Here is a 15,911-nt window from a genome sequence, read left to right as displayed (position 1 = left end):
CCACTTGTAGAGCGCAGCTCTTAGGCGCCCGTTTCTGACTTGAGCGGCGTCGCCGTCGCCGTCGGCGTCGCCATCGCCGTCGGCGTAACCAAGGTCACCCCAAGGTCATGTGACCCCCAAGCACACGCGACCCCTCTCAAGGTCATTCCAAGGTCACGTGACCCCTCCCAAGGTCATCTCAAGGTCACGTGACCCCCAAGGTGACCCCCACATGACCCCCCAAGGTCACGTGACCCCCAGGTCGCGTGGCCCCCCAAGGTCACACGAACCCCCGAGGTCAGGTGACCCCTCCCAAGGTCATTCCAGGGTCACGTGACCCCAGGTCATGTGACCCCCGAGATCACCCCAAGGTCACGTGCCCCCCAGGTCACGTGGCACCCCAGGTCACGTGACCCCCCGAGGTCACGTGACCCCCCAAGGTGACCCCTGTCATGTACCGAGTCGGGTCGAGTCAAGAGGACCAAAGACAGGAGCCGCAAGAGAACACCAGACCTGGCAGTCTCTCGTCCTATGGCGTCTGTTATGGTGAGACGCCTCTCTCGTCTTACGAAACTGGTACCATTGTCGATACCTCTTCGAGTGGCGCCAGTGAGGTCTCAGCGTAGTTGGCGCACTCGGAAGTGTTGAACGGAGCTTCCGTCCTATCAGATACTCTCCAGGGGAGAAACCTTCAGGCCCTGGGGTAGTCCGGTGTGCCAGAAGAGCTTGCGCCGCATCCGATGATTTCGTCAGCAGGTTCTTTGCAGTTTGTACCGCTCTTTCGGCCTCCCCTTTGCTCTGGGGGTAATATGAACCAGAAGTCACCAGTTGGGCTCCCCAATGGTTCACGAATCGCCGGAACTCGCTCGATCCAAACTGGGGACCGTTGTCTGAGCGTATACCTTCCGGACGTACATGTCTTGCGAAAACTTGACTGAAGACTTTGGTCAAGTCTTCCGTTGTCGTTCTTGGAAGTTCCTCAAGCTCGAAGAACTTCGAGTACTAGTCGACGATGACTACATACTTCTTCCCTCCCAGCTGGAAAAGGTCCGTTCCGATCTCTTGCCACGGATCATCGGGTAGTGGAGTTTGAAGTAGGTGGTCCGTAGGAGCTCGTCGATATTGCTGGCATGTAGGGCAGCGACTTACGTATTCTTGTATTTTTGTGCTGACCCCAGGTCACCAGACAGAATCCCTCGCTTTTGCACGGCATCGGATGACACCTTGATGTCCACAGTGTATTCTTTCTAGGACCTCTCCTTGCAGACCGGGGGGGGGGGGGGGGGGGTGGAATAACCAGCCTGTCGTTCCGCATGAGTAGACCTTGCACAACCGAAAGGTCTGTTGCGAGACTGGCGAACTTCTTTAGGTTTGGAGGATGCATGTCCGTCTCGGGCCACTGTTTTTGGCCGTATTCCATAACTTTCGCCGTACTAGGGTCTCTGGACAGTTCAGTCCTCAGCCTCTATAAACAGGAAGAAGATGCTGGAAGAAGCTCCACTGTCAGCATCTCGTACTCTTGAACGAATGTTTCACTCTTGTCAGCATCTCTCGGTGTGACTGTAGAGTTGTCTGTCGTTGTTAGCGGCTTCCTGGACAAGACGTCCGCGGTGTACATCTTCCTGCCTGGTGCGTGAGAGATAGTGAAGTCGAACCCGAAGATGCGCATTCGTAGCCGCTGTAGCCTCGGTGTCATTTCGTCGAGACGTTTTGTCGATAACAACGGTACAAGGGGCTTATGGTCTGTCTCGACGTGAAATACTTGTCCTACCAAGTAGGGTTTAAAATGGTCACACGCCCAGACGATGGCCAAAGCCTCCTTTTCGACTTGGGCGTACCTTTGTTCTGTCGGCGTCATGGCTCTCGCCGCGTACGCCATGGGGCGTCTGTTGCCGTTCTCCTCCTCTTGGAGTAGGACTGCCCCCAGTCCATACGAAGAAGCGTCTGCCGATAACGTCAGGTGCGCTCCTGGTTTATAGAAGGTTAGGACAGGAGTCTTGCACAGGAGATCTTTGAATAGGAGGTAAAAGCGCTAAAAAACGACGGACAAGTTGAAGAATGACGAACACCACAGAGCGCTAACTTGCAACTGAAGTTTTATTACTGAAAACACGTACACATATATACACCGTGACATCAAAAAGACAAGTGGCAATAATGCCGCTTCATCTATCTAAGGTTAATCTATGAATTGTTTACTCTTTCGAATGATTTCAAATATGCCACCTCAGAGCTATACAGGTTTACTGAGGGAGCGCTGACACACATGCCCTGATCGTACTTCAAAATAAAAAACGCCTCCGATAGAGGCGTTTTTTATTTTGAAGTACGATCAGGGCATGTGTGTCAGCGCTCCCTCAGTAAACCTGTATAGCTCTGAGGTGGCATATTTGAAATCATTCGAAAGAGTAAACAATTCATAGATTAACCTTAGATAGATGAAGCGGCATTATTGCCACTTGTCTTTTTGATGTCACGGTGTATATATGTGTACGTGTTTTCAGTAATAAAACTTCAGTTGCAAGTTAGCGCTCTGTGGTGTTCGTCATTCTTCAACTTGTCCGTCGTTTTTTAGCGCTTTTACCTCCTATTCATGAATAACCAACTAGCCCAAGTACACACCCTTCTAGAGATCTTTGACCTCGCAGAATGCTTTCTCTTGAGGCTCACTCCAGAGCCAGTTTGCATCCTGATGTAGTAGATCTCAAGTGGCTTAGTCTTGTCCGCAATGTCAGGTAGAAACTTGCCGAGGTGGTTTACCATGCCTAAAAAACGATCGTAGCTCTGCCATGCTTTTCGGTGCTGGCATCTTGACAATCGCTTCCGTCTTCTTAAGGTCTGCCGCGATGCCTCTGCCGTCCAGGAAGTGGCCCAGAAACCTGACGCGACTCTTGGCGAACTCGCACTTTGCGGAGTTCAAGGTCACTCCGGTGTTACGGAGGTGGCGGAGAACCACCTCGAGATTTCTGTCGTGCTCTGTTTTGTCGCGGCCGAAAACTAGAATGTCATCCATGTGACAAACATGCCCCGGGATTCCTTCAAGAATCCTCAGCATCTCCCGCTGGAAGAACTCTGGCGCCGTCGCGATTCCAAACGGGAGTCTCTTAAACTGAAAACGCCCCACTGGTGTGATGAAAGCAGAGGTCGGCATTTTAGGTCACCCTCACTCACCCTCACCCTTACAGCCACACTCACCTAAACCCCTCACTCACCCTCACCCTCACAGCTATACACTCACCTCCAGCCCCTCACTCACCCTCACCCTCACAGTCACACCCACCTTCAGCCCTTCACTCACCCTCACTGAACTTCACGCCCCTCACCGCCCTCACGGCCCTCACGCCCCTCACGCCCCTCGGCGCCCTCACGGCCCTCACGCCCCTCACTCACTCATGGCCCTCACGCCACTCACCGCCCTCACGCCACTCACCGCCCTCACGGCCCTCACCGCCCTCACGGCCCTCACCGCCCTCACCGCCCTCACGGCCCTCACCGCCCTCACCGCCCTCACGGCCCTCACGCACTCATAGCCCTCACCGTCCTCACGGCCCTCAACGTCCTCACGGCCCTCACGGCCCTCACGGCACTCACGGCCCTCCCGCACTCATAGCCCTCACGCCACTCACCGCCCTCCCGGCCCTCACCGCCCTCACGGCCCTCACCGCCCTCACGGCCTTCACGGCCCTCACCGCCCTCACGGCCCTCACCGCCCTCACGGCCCTCACGCCACTCACCGCCCTCACGCCACTCACCGCCCCTCACCGCCCTCACGCCACTCACGCACTCATGGCCCTCACGCTACTCAGGCCAGCTTCAGAAGGGGCAATTTCGCCCAGAAACTCTACGTCGCAACCCCAACAACACGTGCCGCCCGCGATAACACGCAGCAACCAATTGCTGCAATTTGCCATCGTCATCATAACATTTTATTTTAGAGCGCAGCCCTTAGGCACCCGTTTCCGGCTTGAGCGGCGTCGCCGTCGCCGTCGCCGTCACCAAGGTCATCCCAAGGTCACGTGGCCCCAAGGTCACCCCAAGGTCACGGGACCCGAGGTCACGTGACCCCCAAGTGACCCACTGAAGGTCACGTGACCCTCAAGGTCACCACAAGGTCACGTGACCTTCGAGGTCACGTGGTTCCCTCCCCAAGGTCACGTGACCCCTCCCAAGGTCACCTCAAGGTCACATGACCCCCATGGTGACCCCCACGTAACCCCCCAAGGTCAAGTGAGGAGGAGGAGGAGGAGGGGTCTACCCTCCCCTCAGTACCCTTCCCTCCTCCTCCTCAAGAGATGCGCTCCAATTCGGCGTTACAGGGAGTTGTAAACGGCTTTCACTTTTCTCTTGCACTATTTAGACACAATTACGAGTTATAAACGTGTTTTTATGCATTTAAATATCGTTAAGAATACTAATACACCTTTCTGAAACAGTTTATTCCCAAAAAAATGATCGATTTCAAACGAGAACAAAGTCTTTCGGTGTCATCATCACCGGCACGAGGTATCACGTAACAATTTTGCGTCCCTGATTAGATGCAGCCGCTTCAAACGTATTGGAATTGCTCCGAGTTGCTTGCTTATTTCGAGCCGGACCCGATATCAGCAATTCGTGTCGATCTAGGGAAAGCTTGAAAACAACCCACCATTAACACCAAAATTGCTGAGAAAGATGCTCAATCTGAAGGGGGCCTCACGCACTCACCGCCCTCACGGCCCTCACACCACCTCATGCACTCACCGCCCTCACGGCCCTCACGGCCCTCACGCCTCTCATGCCACTCACTGCCCTCACGCACTCATCGCCCTCACACCCCTCACGCACTCACCGCCCTCACACCACTCCCGCACTCATGGCCCTCACCCTCACGCACTCATGGCCCTCATACCTCTTACCGCCCTCACCGCCCTCATGGCCCTCATGGCCCTCACGACCCTCACGGCCCTCACCGCCCTCACGGCCCTGACGGCCCTCACCGCCCTCACAGCCCTCATGGCCCTCACCGCCTTCACGGCCCTCACGGCCCTCACTCACCCTCACACTCCTGAATTTTCCTGGTTCAGAAACTCACTCACCCTCACCTCACCTGTGAAGATGAGGGTGAGTGAGGGTGAGTGAGGGCCCTCATGAGTGAGGTTTGCCGAGGTATGGATGAAAGTGGTCAGTTCTCTTGATTCCGAAGCTAGTGGGGCTTGGCAGTAGCCGGAACCTACCCGCGACGGGTACTCGGAAGAGTACCCGTCGCGGGTAGGTGATTGCAAACGGCTTAGCGTCCGGGTGGAGGGTGATCTTGTACTGGACGTTCATTTTCCCCAGTCCTTGGAAAAGCGATGGGTACTTAGCGTGCAGTTGTTGATCGTACTCTATGTTGCTGTCAACGTTGACGTCCTGTAAGCTTGGCAGCACCTCAAGGGCTTGCATAGCCGCTCGTCCAAGCAGAAGGTATCTCAGCCGGTCGGTTACGTAGATCGTCTCTCTGGTTGTTCGCCCACTCCAGGTTATAGTTGCCTTGAACTTGCCGAGTGTGCTGAGTGGAAAGTGTCCGGCTCCAAAAAGATGCGTCTCTGTTGCCTCCAGCGCTGCCAAGGTTGTCGCGTCGCACGCGCTAGGAGGTACAGCCGTGACGTCCGCTCCCGTATCTACCTTGAACGTTACTTCCCGGTCGTTCAGCTTAGCTGTGATGAACCAGGGTCTCCCATTTCTTGAGTGTACCAGCTCGCCAAGGAAGACTTCGTTTAGTCTCTGCCCATGTGCTCGTGATTTTCGATTTTCTATCGCATGCTTCGAAAAACAGACGCTTTCGAAGTGGCCTAGCTTTTTGCAGGCGTTATACTTCTTGCCTCTCGCAGCGCATTGAAGCTGGGCCTGCTTTCCCGAACTGCCACACCATCGGCATGTCCACGTTAAACTGTTAGGACGTCCTTGGTCTTGCGACGTGCTTTGACGTTTGGTATCTTTGTTTACGCTTTTTCCTCGCGGATGTCTTTTAGGTTCTTCGAGGACGTCGCTTCCAGTCTTTGCGCTGCGCAGCTCTGACTGTTGCCGATTAACTGTCTCCGACGATCGTGCTGTCGTGGTCGCTTTTTCCAATGTAAGTTGAGCGTCCAGCTGGAGTTTCTCACTGAGTTTTGTGTCGAGCAGTCCTACCACGATGCGATCTCGGATGAGCTCGTCCCGCAGAGAGCCATACTCGCAAGTATCCGCCAGTTTATGTAGGGCCGTGATGAAGACCTCCACTGGCTAGTCCGGTTCTTGCTTTCTCGAGTTGAATTTGGCTCGCTCGAAGATGATGTTCACCCGAGGAATGAAGTAGGTGTCGAATTTGGCCTTGACTACATCGTAGTCGATAAGCTGATCTTCGGTTAAGTTGAGCGAGGAGAGAACATCCTCTGCCTCTCTGCCCATCACATAAAGGAAAGTGTTGACCTAGTCGATGTGTCCCGGAGATGGAGTCCTGAAATTATGCGGTAACGTTCCCACCGGGTTATCCATCTCTTCCAGTCATTAGGATTCCGGAAATCCAACTTCTCCGGGAGCTCGACTGCGAAAGGATTGAAGAAGGATGCCCCTCCGCTGGCCTGGGTGTTCGAAGAACCCGAACCGTCTGCGTCGTTAGGCATGGCGTAGTTCGTCCGCTGGATCGCTTCCTACCTGGCCGTGAGATCACTCTGGTAACCCCATTGTCGCTTCTCAGGTCCTCGGAGACGTTAGAGGGTCATTCATCCCACCGCTGCTACCATGTCGTGTACCGAGTCGGGTCGAGTAAAGAGGACCAAAGACAGGAGCCGCAAGAGAACACCAGCTACACCGGTAGCCTTTATCGAACAACCCAAAAACCTCGAGCCCACACGCGCGCATCGCAGCCTTCCACGCGCATCCGTCCCGCGCTATCCGAGTCACACTCATCTGTCAGTCAACACAGCCAGCCAGCACTTGTGCCATATAACGCAAGATGCGTTCCCACTTAGATGACAACCCCCAAGGTCACGTGGCCCCCTCCCCGAGATCACGTGAGACCCCCCTCCCCCAAGTCACGTGACACCCCCCCCCCCGAGGTCACGTGCCCCCCCCCCCCCCCCCCCCCCCACTGAGGTCAGGTGACCCCCCCGGAGCATATTAAAGAATGAGGGTAGGAGGAATAGTGGTCTACCCTCCCCTCAGTACTCTTTCCTCCTCCTCCTCAAGAGCTGCGCTCCGATTCGGCGTTACAGGGAGTTGTAAATGGCTTTCACTTTTTAACCTGTTCGCTTCAATACAACAAAGAGTTGTCTACGCAATTTTACGCTTCACTAGCTGATCATGGGCAAGAAACCATGTTGCAAGCATAAAGCAACATCAATCTTCTCACTCTGCTTTTAACCCGAGTGGAATCATGATAAGTAGAAATCTAAATTACTTCTTTTTTTGTTGTTTAACACATTTATCAGTCATCTTCTGTTTCTCCATCTCATTTTTTTTACGATAGTAGTATTGTCGTTTTCGGCTATATTTAATTCAGTGGTAACACATAGAAATACCGAGTGCTTGGGAGAAAATAGAAGATTGTTTTCATACTGAGATACCTAAGCTACTCATCACAGAGCGCTCAGTCTTCGGTCACATAGATAACGATAACAATCCGGAAAAGGAGCCGAAGTTTCAGAGCTTACACCCTTATCTAATTAAAGGGTTATAAACATTTTTTTTCTTCTTCAAAGAGAGAGAGAGGCGCTTTCCGGTGGCGTTTGCCATTCATCTCCGTGTATTCACCGGCTCTGTTGGTCACCAATTTCGCACCGAAACATGTCCAAACTTATCTTTGACAAGTTTTGAATCAGTATTGTGTGAAACTTTGGCATCTTGGCGCCAACCGCTAGCACTACATTGGGACTGAGAAAAAAACGTTTCTCTTTTAATCCAAACTCCGATGTATTGGTTGCCCGCATCGATTGCGCCCCGGCCGCGAACCCCTGACCACTACGACATCGTTTTCCAGCTCCAAGGTCCTTGTGGGTCGATCGAGGTTGGCGCGAAGCCAAGCAAGAGGTATCCATCATCTCGGATTCAGAGCACCACAAGGGAATGACTAGAAGAGAGTTATGTGCCTACGTAGTCGTTTTCATGACTGCTGTGAGTATCAGACATGATTTGCGTTACACCATTTAATCGTGTTGCGTCGCCCCAAATCACATATCACTTTCTTTCTTGTCAGGTAAACATGCGATTCGATCAGACGTCGTATCCAAAGCTCCAGTTTCGGGTGGTTCAGATAGTGATGACAACGGAGAAGGTAAAGTTGTTGCTTTTGCTTTCTTGAGAATGCTTCGTATTTTGCCATCTCTAGTTCTTGACGGTTTAAGAAACGCGGGGTGCGTTGAGCCCTGGACATCTTATTGTTGTTTTTAATGAGATTTAAAGAGACTTTAATGAGACTATGTAAACAGCCGATAAGAACGCTGATGAACTTATCAAGATGCAAGAATCGTCTACACAAGATGCCACACGGCGATTAAGGGATCTTTCTTTTATACGCTGAAGGGTGCTTCGCACACTCGCGACTGGTTATGACCGTGTGTTTTAAAACCTGCTAAAATCTCTCGCCACGAGAGAACACACTAGCGCAATCTAGCGTGTAGCCGTGGAACACTCGCAGTCTCCGTATATTTCTTTAATTGTCGCTCATTATTCTTTCTTTTTTGGCTAAAAAAAACTTCTTTTTACGACGTGATGAACGACAACTTCCCATAGATTGTATACGTACATTTGACATCACAAATACCGCAAAATGTTCGCTTTGGTGAAATGCAGCTCCAGGATCACCGCATAGACGGCGCCAGCGAGACAGTGTGTCCTCTCGTCGCAAGAGATTACGAGAGCTATTGGCCGTAAGGAAAACGCAGATCTGTGAACGGGGCTTTAGAGGGACACTGACATGCTAGTTATCCTCGCCGAGGTTTTTTATTTGAACACGATCTATGAGAGTCCAACTACTCAAAACATAATTAACGGCTCAAAATTCCTTTTCTTTCCGCCATAACACAGCCGGTCGAGAATTGGCCAGGTTAAGTCGCGGTAACTCTCATTTTCATGGGCACGTGGCGCTCGAACTATGTGTGCCAAATATATTCAAAGTCGTGGGTTATCTAAGGGACACAGCCAACATTAAAAATTGAAAATATTATGATCCCCGTTTTTTGTCACCTCTAAGAAACTGCAAATACGTTGATTTAAAAAAAAACAAAACACAAAAACATCCTGCACAGATCACAGGAGGCACATGCACATGCCATTCTTAATATGGCGGCGTGCCGCGGGGTGGACGGCACGACGGTGGCGCACGACGGAAATACGTTGCGACGGACGTTTTGCCGCTACTTCCGAACTGTCGTTCGTGGTACTGGCCAATCTATCTTCAAGCGCAATACATCGAGCGGAAAGGATATAAGTGCAAAAAAATCGACCGACCAACGGTGCAATCAGCAGGCAAGTTCGTCGTCGTCGTTGTTGTCTGCTTCAAAAGCCGGAAAAACGAAGTAAAAAAAAAACAATAAAAAAAACACGTGGTCTGGTGTAGCCACGTGACTTCCGGCCACCAGCTTCCTTGCTCATGCTTCGGTTTCGATTTCGAGCAGTTGAGCTTCTGACTTTATTAAAGAAGTCATGAAACGATGTTTCCGATTTCGCTAAATATTATTTAGAATCACTTCCTAACGTTAGTACCTGAATAAACATGCCTTAGTTGTTTTCTCTCTAGGCAATGGCAGTCGCTAAAAAAATTCGAGAAGTACGAAAATTTTTTATTCCCTCAACTCGGAGCTAGAAGAAGCGGCCACGTGGCCTGGTGCCTATCCTATTTTGCCAACGTTAATCATACACAAGCGCTGGGAGTAGCTAAAAAAAAAAAAAAAAAACGCGTGCTGAGCATTAGGCATTTTTTTAGTTCGGATATTTTTATCACCGCAGTGGTTGGACGCGAGCATTGATTGTTTGAGCCGAAGTCGAGTGCTTACGCAGTTCTCGTGTCCAACGCGTGAGCCGCGCTCGACTGTCGTTAGGCGGGTGGTTTCGATCCCACAATTCCGTCCTCAAGCTTTACGAAGGCAAAACTGAAAGAAATAGCCCTTTTTATTTTCGCAATTTCACCGCGACCAAGAAGGTTCTGAATAAGTGGTGGTCTGTGCGAGTATACTTGGGCCAGACTAGGACCAGTACCCCTCTGCGAAGTCATGAACACTTCAACCCGATCTCCTTTCATGATCCCTTTAATAATATACGTGACTTTGTAGCAAAATATTGATTGGATTGTCTGCTGACACGATATTAAATCGCCTGGCCAAACATTAAAATACACCTAAGCACTTTTTATAAGTTATGAATGCGAGAGCATGTACATAATTCTTGCTCTACGTTTTTTGGCGCGCTGACTGGCGCTGATGAACACGCAGCGCCATGAGGCGGCCAATCATTGAAACTGACGCGCAGTGTCAGTCTCAAAGACCGGCCACCTCATGGCGCTGCGTGCCCGGCGAATGGGAACCTGGTCGACGCGCGCTAGCCGATGGGATCGATGCGGTGTAAAAGGTGCCGTGGCTAACCGGCGACTGGCAACTGGCTTGACTTGGAGAAGAATTTAAGAGCCGTTTGGCGTGGTTTCAAAGTTGATGACGTCGGCTCTCTCCATGAGGCAGTTAGGGATTTCGTATTAAAACATTTCTGGAGGGTGTCAGTGTCCCTTCAAGTCTGCGAGTTCACTTCCTTGCAGAACACAAAGAAAGTCAAACACGGCAAACGATAGAAGGATCCCAGCAATGGAACACCAGAGTATGATTATATATCTCAAAACTTTTTGTCTGCCTAGGGACGATGAGAACGCGAAATGTCATGCTCAGGTTCTTCCTGAGTACATCACATTTTTTCAAGTCTAGAAATCGTATTCTGATCCTCGTCATTTGCTGCTATCCTTCTACCGTTGGCCGTGATTGGTCGCAACGTGTTCTGCAGAAAAGTGAACTGGCAGTCGTTTTTTAGAGAGTAGTGTGATGGAATGTCCACGAGGAACAACTTACCCTTTTTGTCGGTAAAATATAGTGTTTGACGCTAGAATGCGCAGGGCACCCACCGAAAAATTCCAAGGGTTATTTTTGTTTTCACTACAAAAATAAACTAAGCACTGCCGACCGCTTATTCTCCGCCCAAAGGTAGAGCTAGCGCGGTCCCAACCAGATGAAAGAGCTTCAAATCTAACCGTTATCTCAATCGAAAATTGCATGTGATTTTCTGAAAATATCAATGGGAACACGGGATAAGTTTTCTCAGGTTTCCGCCCCCCTTCGGCCACTCTCGCCATCCAGCTTCATGTATTCAAAAGCTCCGTCGGCCGCTCTTTTCCCTTCGATAATACCACAAATTCCCTAACGTTTGAGTAAAATAGCGGCCACTTGTGCAATTTTAGCGTCTCGTTCGGACGCTAGGTCTACATTTAGGCTGAAAATGAGAGTTCGGCAATGCGTAATTTATTTTTGTGGTAAAAAAACAAAACAAAAGATCTTTCCTTTTTTTTTTTTGATTTTGGTGAAGAAGGAACACAAGCGAAGCTGTAATACGGTAGGAATGATGTAATGAACGGCCGCAAGTCAGCAAGCCAGGGTGGAAAGTCTGGACAACTACCACCATTTATGAGCGGCGGTGGCAACCAAGGTCGTCTGGTTGTCGCCGTCGCCCTTATATGGTCGTAGCTGTCCAGAGTTTTGTGTCATCATTTGTTTGCTGACGGACACGATGCTGGAGAAACTAGCCCTTAAGAGCTCCCCTGTACAAAAAAAAAAAGAACTTGTTATTACATTTTCTGGGAGAGGGGGACAGCCTTATAACAAAGATAGAAACAAAAAAAAAATGCGGACCTTGTGTTCACGCCTTAATAGACCCTTTTTGAAACCCCGTCGGGCAGCATTCGCGGTTGCCATTTCTTGGCCACACAGCGTGGGATTGGATCCGAGTGATCGCCTAGTGCTGACGTCACATTTGTGTCCAACAGATGCTCAGAGTCTGCGGCCAAACACTGGCGGACTCGGTTAACTTGGGAAGCAGCTACCAGATGGCGCGCCCTTTTTAAAAAGGGTCAATTGAATCTCGGTGTACACAGAACGGCACAGTTAGCTCAAACACCCTGTCGCAGCCTCAGTGGTCTCAAAAAATACACTGCAGTGTTAAAACAACAACATGTACGACTCGGTTTGACACGCTGTATTGGCTCATCTTTTTATACTCTTAACATGAACAATATTTTTTTTTTAAACAAAACAAATAAAAAATCATAGATCACCAGTTTGCGTTAAGTATGCGAGCTTGGCAAGTTCGTTTACCTCACATCTCATGTTGTCTTCAATCTAAAAAAGCTTGAAAACAGATTTAGTTTAATACCTTTACGAATACAAGGGGCATCTGTTAAGGGACAGTGATCTTCTGTTTGCTAAGTAACACAAATTTATTGCGCAATGTACCACAAAGCAAAACAAAAAGAAAAGATTTTATACTTGTCTTGCATACGTATATTCTCTTCCTGCTATAGGAAGAGAGATCTTTCCTTCAAATGCAAGGCGAATACATAGAAGCAGAACGCACGATAAAGAACATGTTTAATTTCACGAGACAATACGAACACCACTATCCCGACCTGTTTGTGGTGCTGACCGGGTAAGTAAAACTTTCGACTCAAACCCAAAGCTATACTAAAAGCTAATTACTTGACCCAAAGTTATTCCCTCCTCCTCCCATGAGTTGAAACGGGGAGGTGGCGCCAGTGTGCAGATGGCCTCTGAAACACTTCCGGCTCTGAACTAGACGGTGGGTTTCGCCATATACACTCTCGAGAAAAAAGGGTGTCAAAAGGTGTATTCTTGCCTTCTTTGTCCCATATAGTACACCCCCAAACTTCAATTCGACATACAGCGCCCTACAGCCGAACAGACGGCCCGAAATTTTACTTGGGGCTTGATAGCCGTGTGGTACAACTTATTAAAATAGATAATGTACGTTTTACTGAACACAAAATAAATAATTCGTGTTTTCTTGGCTCTACTGTAAAAACTCGGTGTTTTCTTTGTGTGGTCTTTGATACGTAGTTTAGCTGTTTAAAATGTTGTACCACACGGCCATCAAGCCCCTCGTAAAGTTTCGGGCCCAATGTTCAACTGTACGGCACTGTACGTCGAATTGAAATTCTGGGGTGTATTATATGGGACAAAGGGTGTATTGTAATTACATTCCCAAATGTAATTGTTTGTGACTTAATAAACTGATTGATTGATTGATTGAGAATACACCTTTTGACACCCTTTTTTCTTGAGAGTGTATGCGAGATCAAATCTACAAGTTATCTTTGTGAAATGACCGCCTTATAGTACGCTCTGGCATAATTCACTCTTTTGATCTAAAAGTTTTGAGTAAAAACTGAGGGGTTGCAACATGAACCGTAAGTGTGCCAGGGCAACCCAATAGATTGCTCTCACTGAGTTTGTTGGCAAGCAAAAAATGAAAGACGTTTACAACTCATAGTAATGCCGAATTAAAGAGCAGCTCTTGAGGAGGAGAAGGGGAGGGTATGCCCATCCTCCTCCTCCTCCCCTCCCCTATTCCTCCCGTGCTCTCCTCCCATTTAGCGGTAAATTTTCTCTAGATTTCCTGCTAAATTCAGCAAATTATGCTCAATCTAAGGGGGACATTTTTCCGCTAAGCCTTGCGGAGAGGTTTTTACGCTCAATTTAGCGGAAAAAATTGACCGTTTAGGGGAGAAATTTTTCCTCGCAAACTTTGACGGGAAATTTTTTCTGTTAAATATAGGGCAGAAATTTTCAGCTGCATTTAGCGGGGAACTTTTTCTGCTAAACTTACTGGGAAGGTTTTTATGCTAAATTTAGCAGAAAAATTTCTTTAGCGGTGAACTTTATCTACTAAATTTAGCAGAGAATTTTTTTCGGTTAAAGTCAGCGCAAAAAGTTTTACGCTGAATTTAGCGGGCAATTTTTTCTGCTTAATATAGCGGGAGAAGTTTTCTGCTAAAATTAGCCAGGACATTTTTGCTGTATCTAGCGGGAAATTCTTGTCCGCTGAATTTAACAGTAAAGTTTTTCTACTAAATTTAGCGGGGAAATTCCGCGAGGTCTAGCGGGGAACTTTTTCCGCTAAATTTAGTGGGGAATTTTTTCTCCGAGTAAACAAAAACAACGAAAGCAAACCGACTCTAGCTTCGAGCGTCCACCGTCGGCACCTTCCCCCCGTCCCCCCCCCCCCCCCCCCCCCCTTCCCCCGCCCCTCAGTACAACATCGTTTTAAAATATGCAAATATAACGTCAAGGTAACGACACTTTCAAATGTTAGAAAAGTAACGGAAACGCGTTCCTATTTTGGGGGTACGTGTTCAAGACTGATAAAAGTAACCTTTTCTTAGATTAGAACCACGTCTTCTTCCCCAAGAGTCTTTATTTGTTAACTTCAACTTTCAGTTCTAAACTAAAAAAGACGCAGTGCCGTTTTATATTCTTTATTTGAAAGAACTGATCCTTTTCTTTCCCACAGGAGAGATTTAGTAACCCTGAAAAACGGATATCTGTCTAGAGAGATCGCCGGTAAGCTTCAGTCTTTCTTAATTTGCGTTATTCTGTATTCCTTTAGCATTCAGCGATTAACGCAGCATCGCCACCTGGGCACCAACTCGCGGTTTAAAAAGTGGGTTCTACGTTTTCTGTCTTTGGATTTTCCGAATCCACGGGTGGTCTTCGGCATTGCTTTGTCACATTATATGGGTCTACTTTAAGAGTGCACATTCTGGTAATGAGATATAATGAGAAAGTTTTCTTTAAAAAACGAATATATATATATATATATATATATATACATATATATATATATATATATACAAGTCAAAGATGCGTACTGTCGCAGTTACTAATTCGAAGTTTATTACGACGTTAATAAGTCAGACAGTACGCATCTTTGACTTACTAACTTTTCCCGGTCCATTGTTTTTATATTTACCTTACTTCACCTATATATATATATATATATATATATATATATATATATATATATATATATATATATATATATATATATATATATATATATATTACAGGGTTTTTGTTTTTACCGCAAAAATAAACTAGCGCTCGCCGAACGCTTATTCTCCACCCAAAGGTAGCGCTAGAGGTCACAACCAGATGCCGAAGTTTCAGCCCGATCCGATACGTTAATCAAAAGCTATAAGCGATTTTCTAAAAATTTCAATAGGAAAATGGCGGCCGACGTAGTATTCAAATACTTACATTGAGCTCTATGGCACCAGAAACCGAAAACGGGCAATACTGGGCTACATTTTCCCATTGAAATTTTCAGAAAATTACTTATAACTTTTGAAAAAGGTATCGGATCGGGCTGAAACTTTGGCTTCAGGTTGTGACCTCTAGCACTACCTTTGGGTAGAGAATGAGCGTTCGGCAAACGCTAGTTTATTTTTGCGTTGAAAAAACTCTGTAACGTTTTTTTTTTGTGACACCCTGTATATAATGCATTTTGTCAGTGCAGTTAAGACGTACCTTTTATTTACTATCATTCACTTTCGAGGCATTTAAAAAAACATATAAACATCAATTGTTTCCGTCCAACGTGTTATAAGATATACTCAGTAGACCGATCTCACCAGCCAGTTTGACTACGCCACCGCTGCAGCAATGCATGGAGGGAACCTTGTGGAGTTCTGCGCTCGTGAAGCACGAGACGGCACGAGCATGTACGGACGTTTGCCTCCCGCGAACTAAAGCTAGGGCGGCGTCACATATGCGCCGAACGCTTAGTGAGATCCGTCCATTACAAGTAGGCTCCGGAATTTTCGGCTATCAACTTGTTGCGCTCTTTTTGTCTTTTGTGTAAAGCTGTGAAAACGCGCTCTCGACACTCAG

General features: G+C 48.2%; 1 protein-coding gene across 1 annotated transcript in view; it reads left to right on the top strand.

Moving 5' to 3' along the window:
* LOC120838145 overlaps positions 1 to 15,911 on the top strand; it is a 98,856-nt gene that overhangs the window by 19,231 nt on the left and 63,714 nt on the right. The window contains exons 6-9 of the mRNA XM_042293709.1: positions 7,955 to 8,088; positions 8,171 to 8,248; positions 12,527 to 12,651; positions 14,533 to 14,582. Of these exons, the coding sequence (XP_042149643.1) occupies positions 7,955 to 8,088; positions 8,171 to 8,248; positions 12,527 to 12,651; positions 14,533 to 14,582 (387 nt within the window). The remainder of the gene's footprint in view (positions 1 to 7,954; positions 8,089 to 8,170; positions 8,249 to 12,526; positions 12,652 to 14,532; positions 14,583 to 15,911) is intronic.

The sequence above is a fragment of the Ixodes scapularis genome, unplaced genomic scaffold, assembly GCF_016920785.2.
Source record: "Ixodes scapularis isolate PalLabHiFi unplaced genomic scaffold, ASM1692078v2 PGA_scaffold4__175_contigs__length_147842914, whole genome shotgun sequence".
NCBI classification, from domain to species: Eukaryota; Metazoa; Arthropoda; class Arachnida; order Ixodida; family Ixodidae; genus Ixodes; species Ixodes scapularis.
This window is presented reverse-complemented; position numbering and strand designations above follow the sequence as displayed.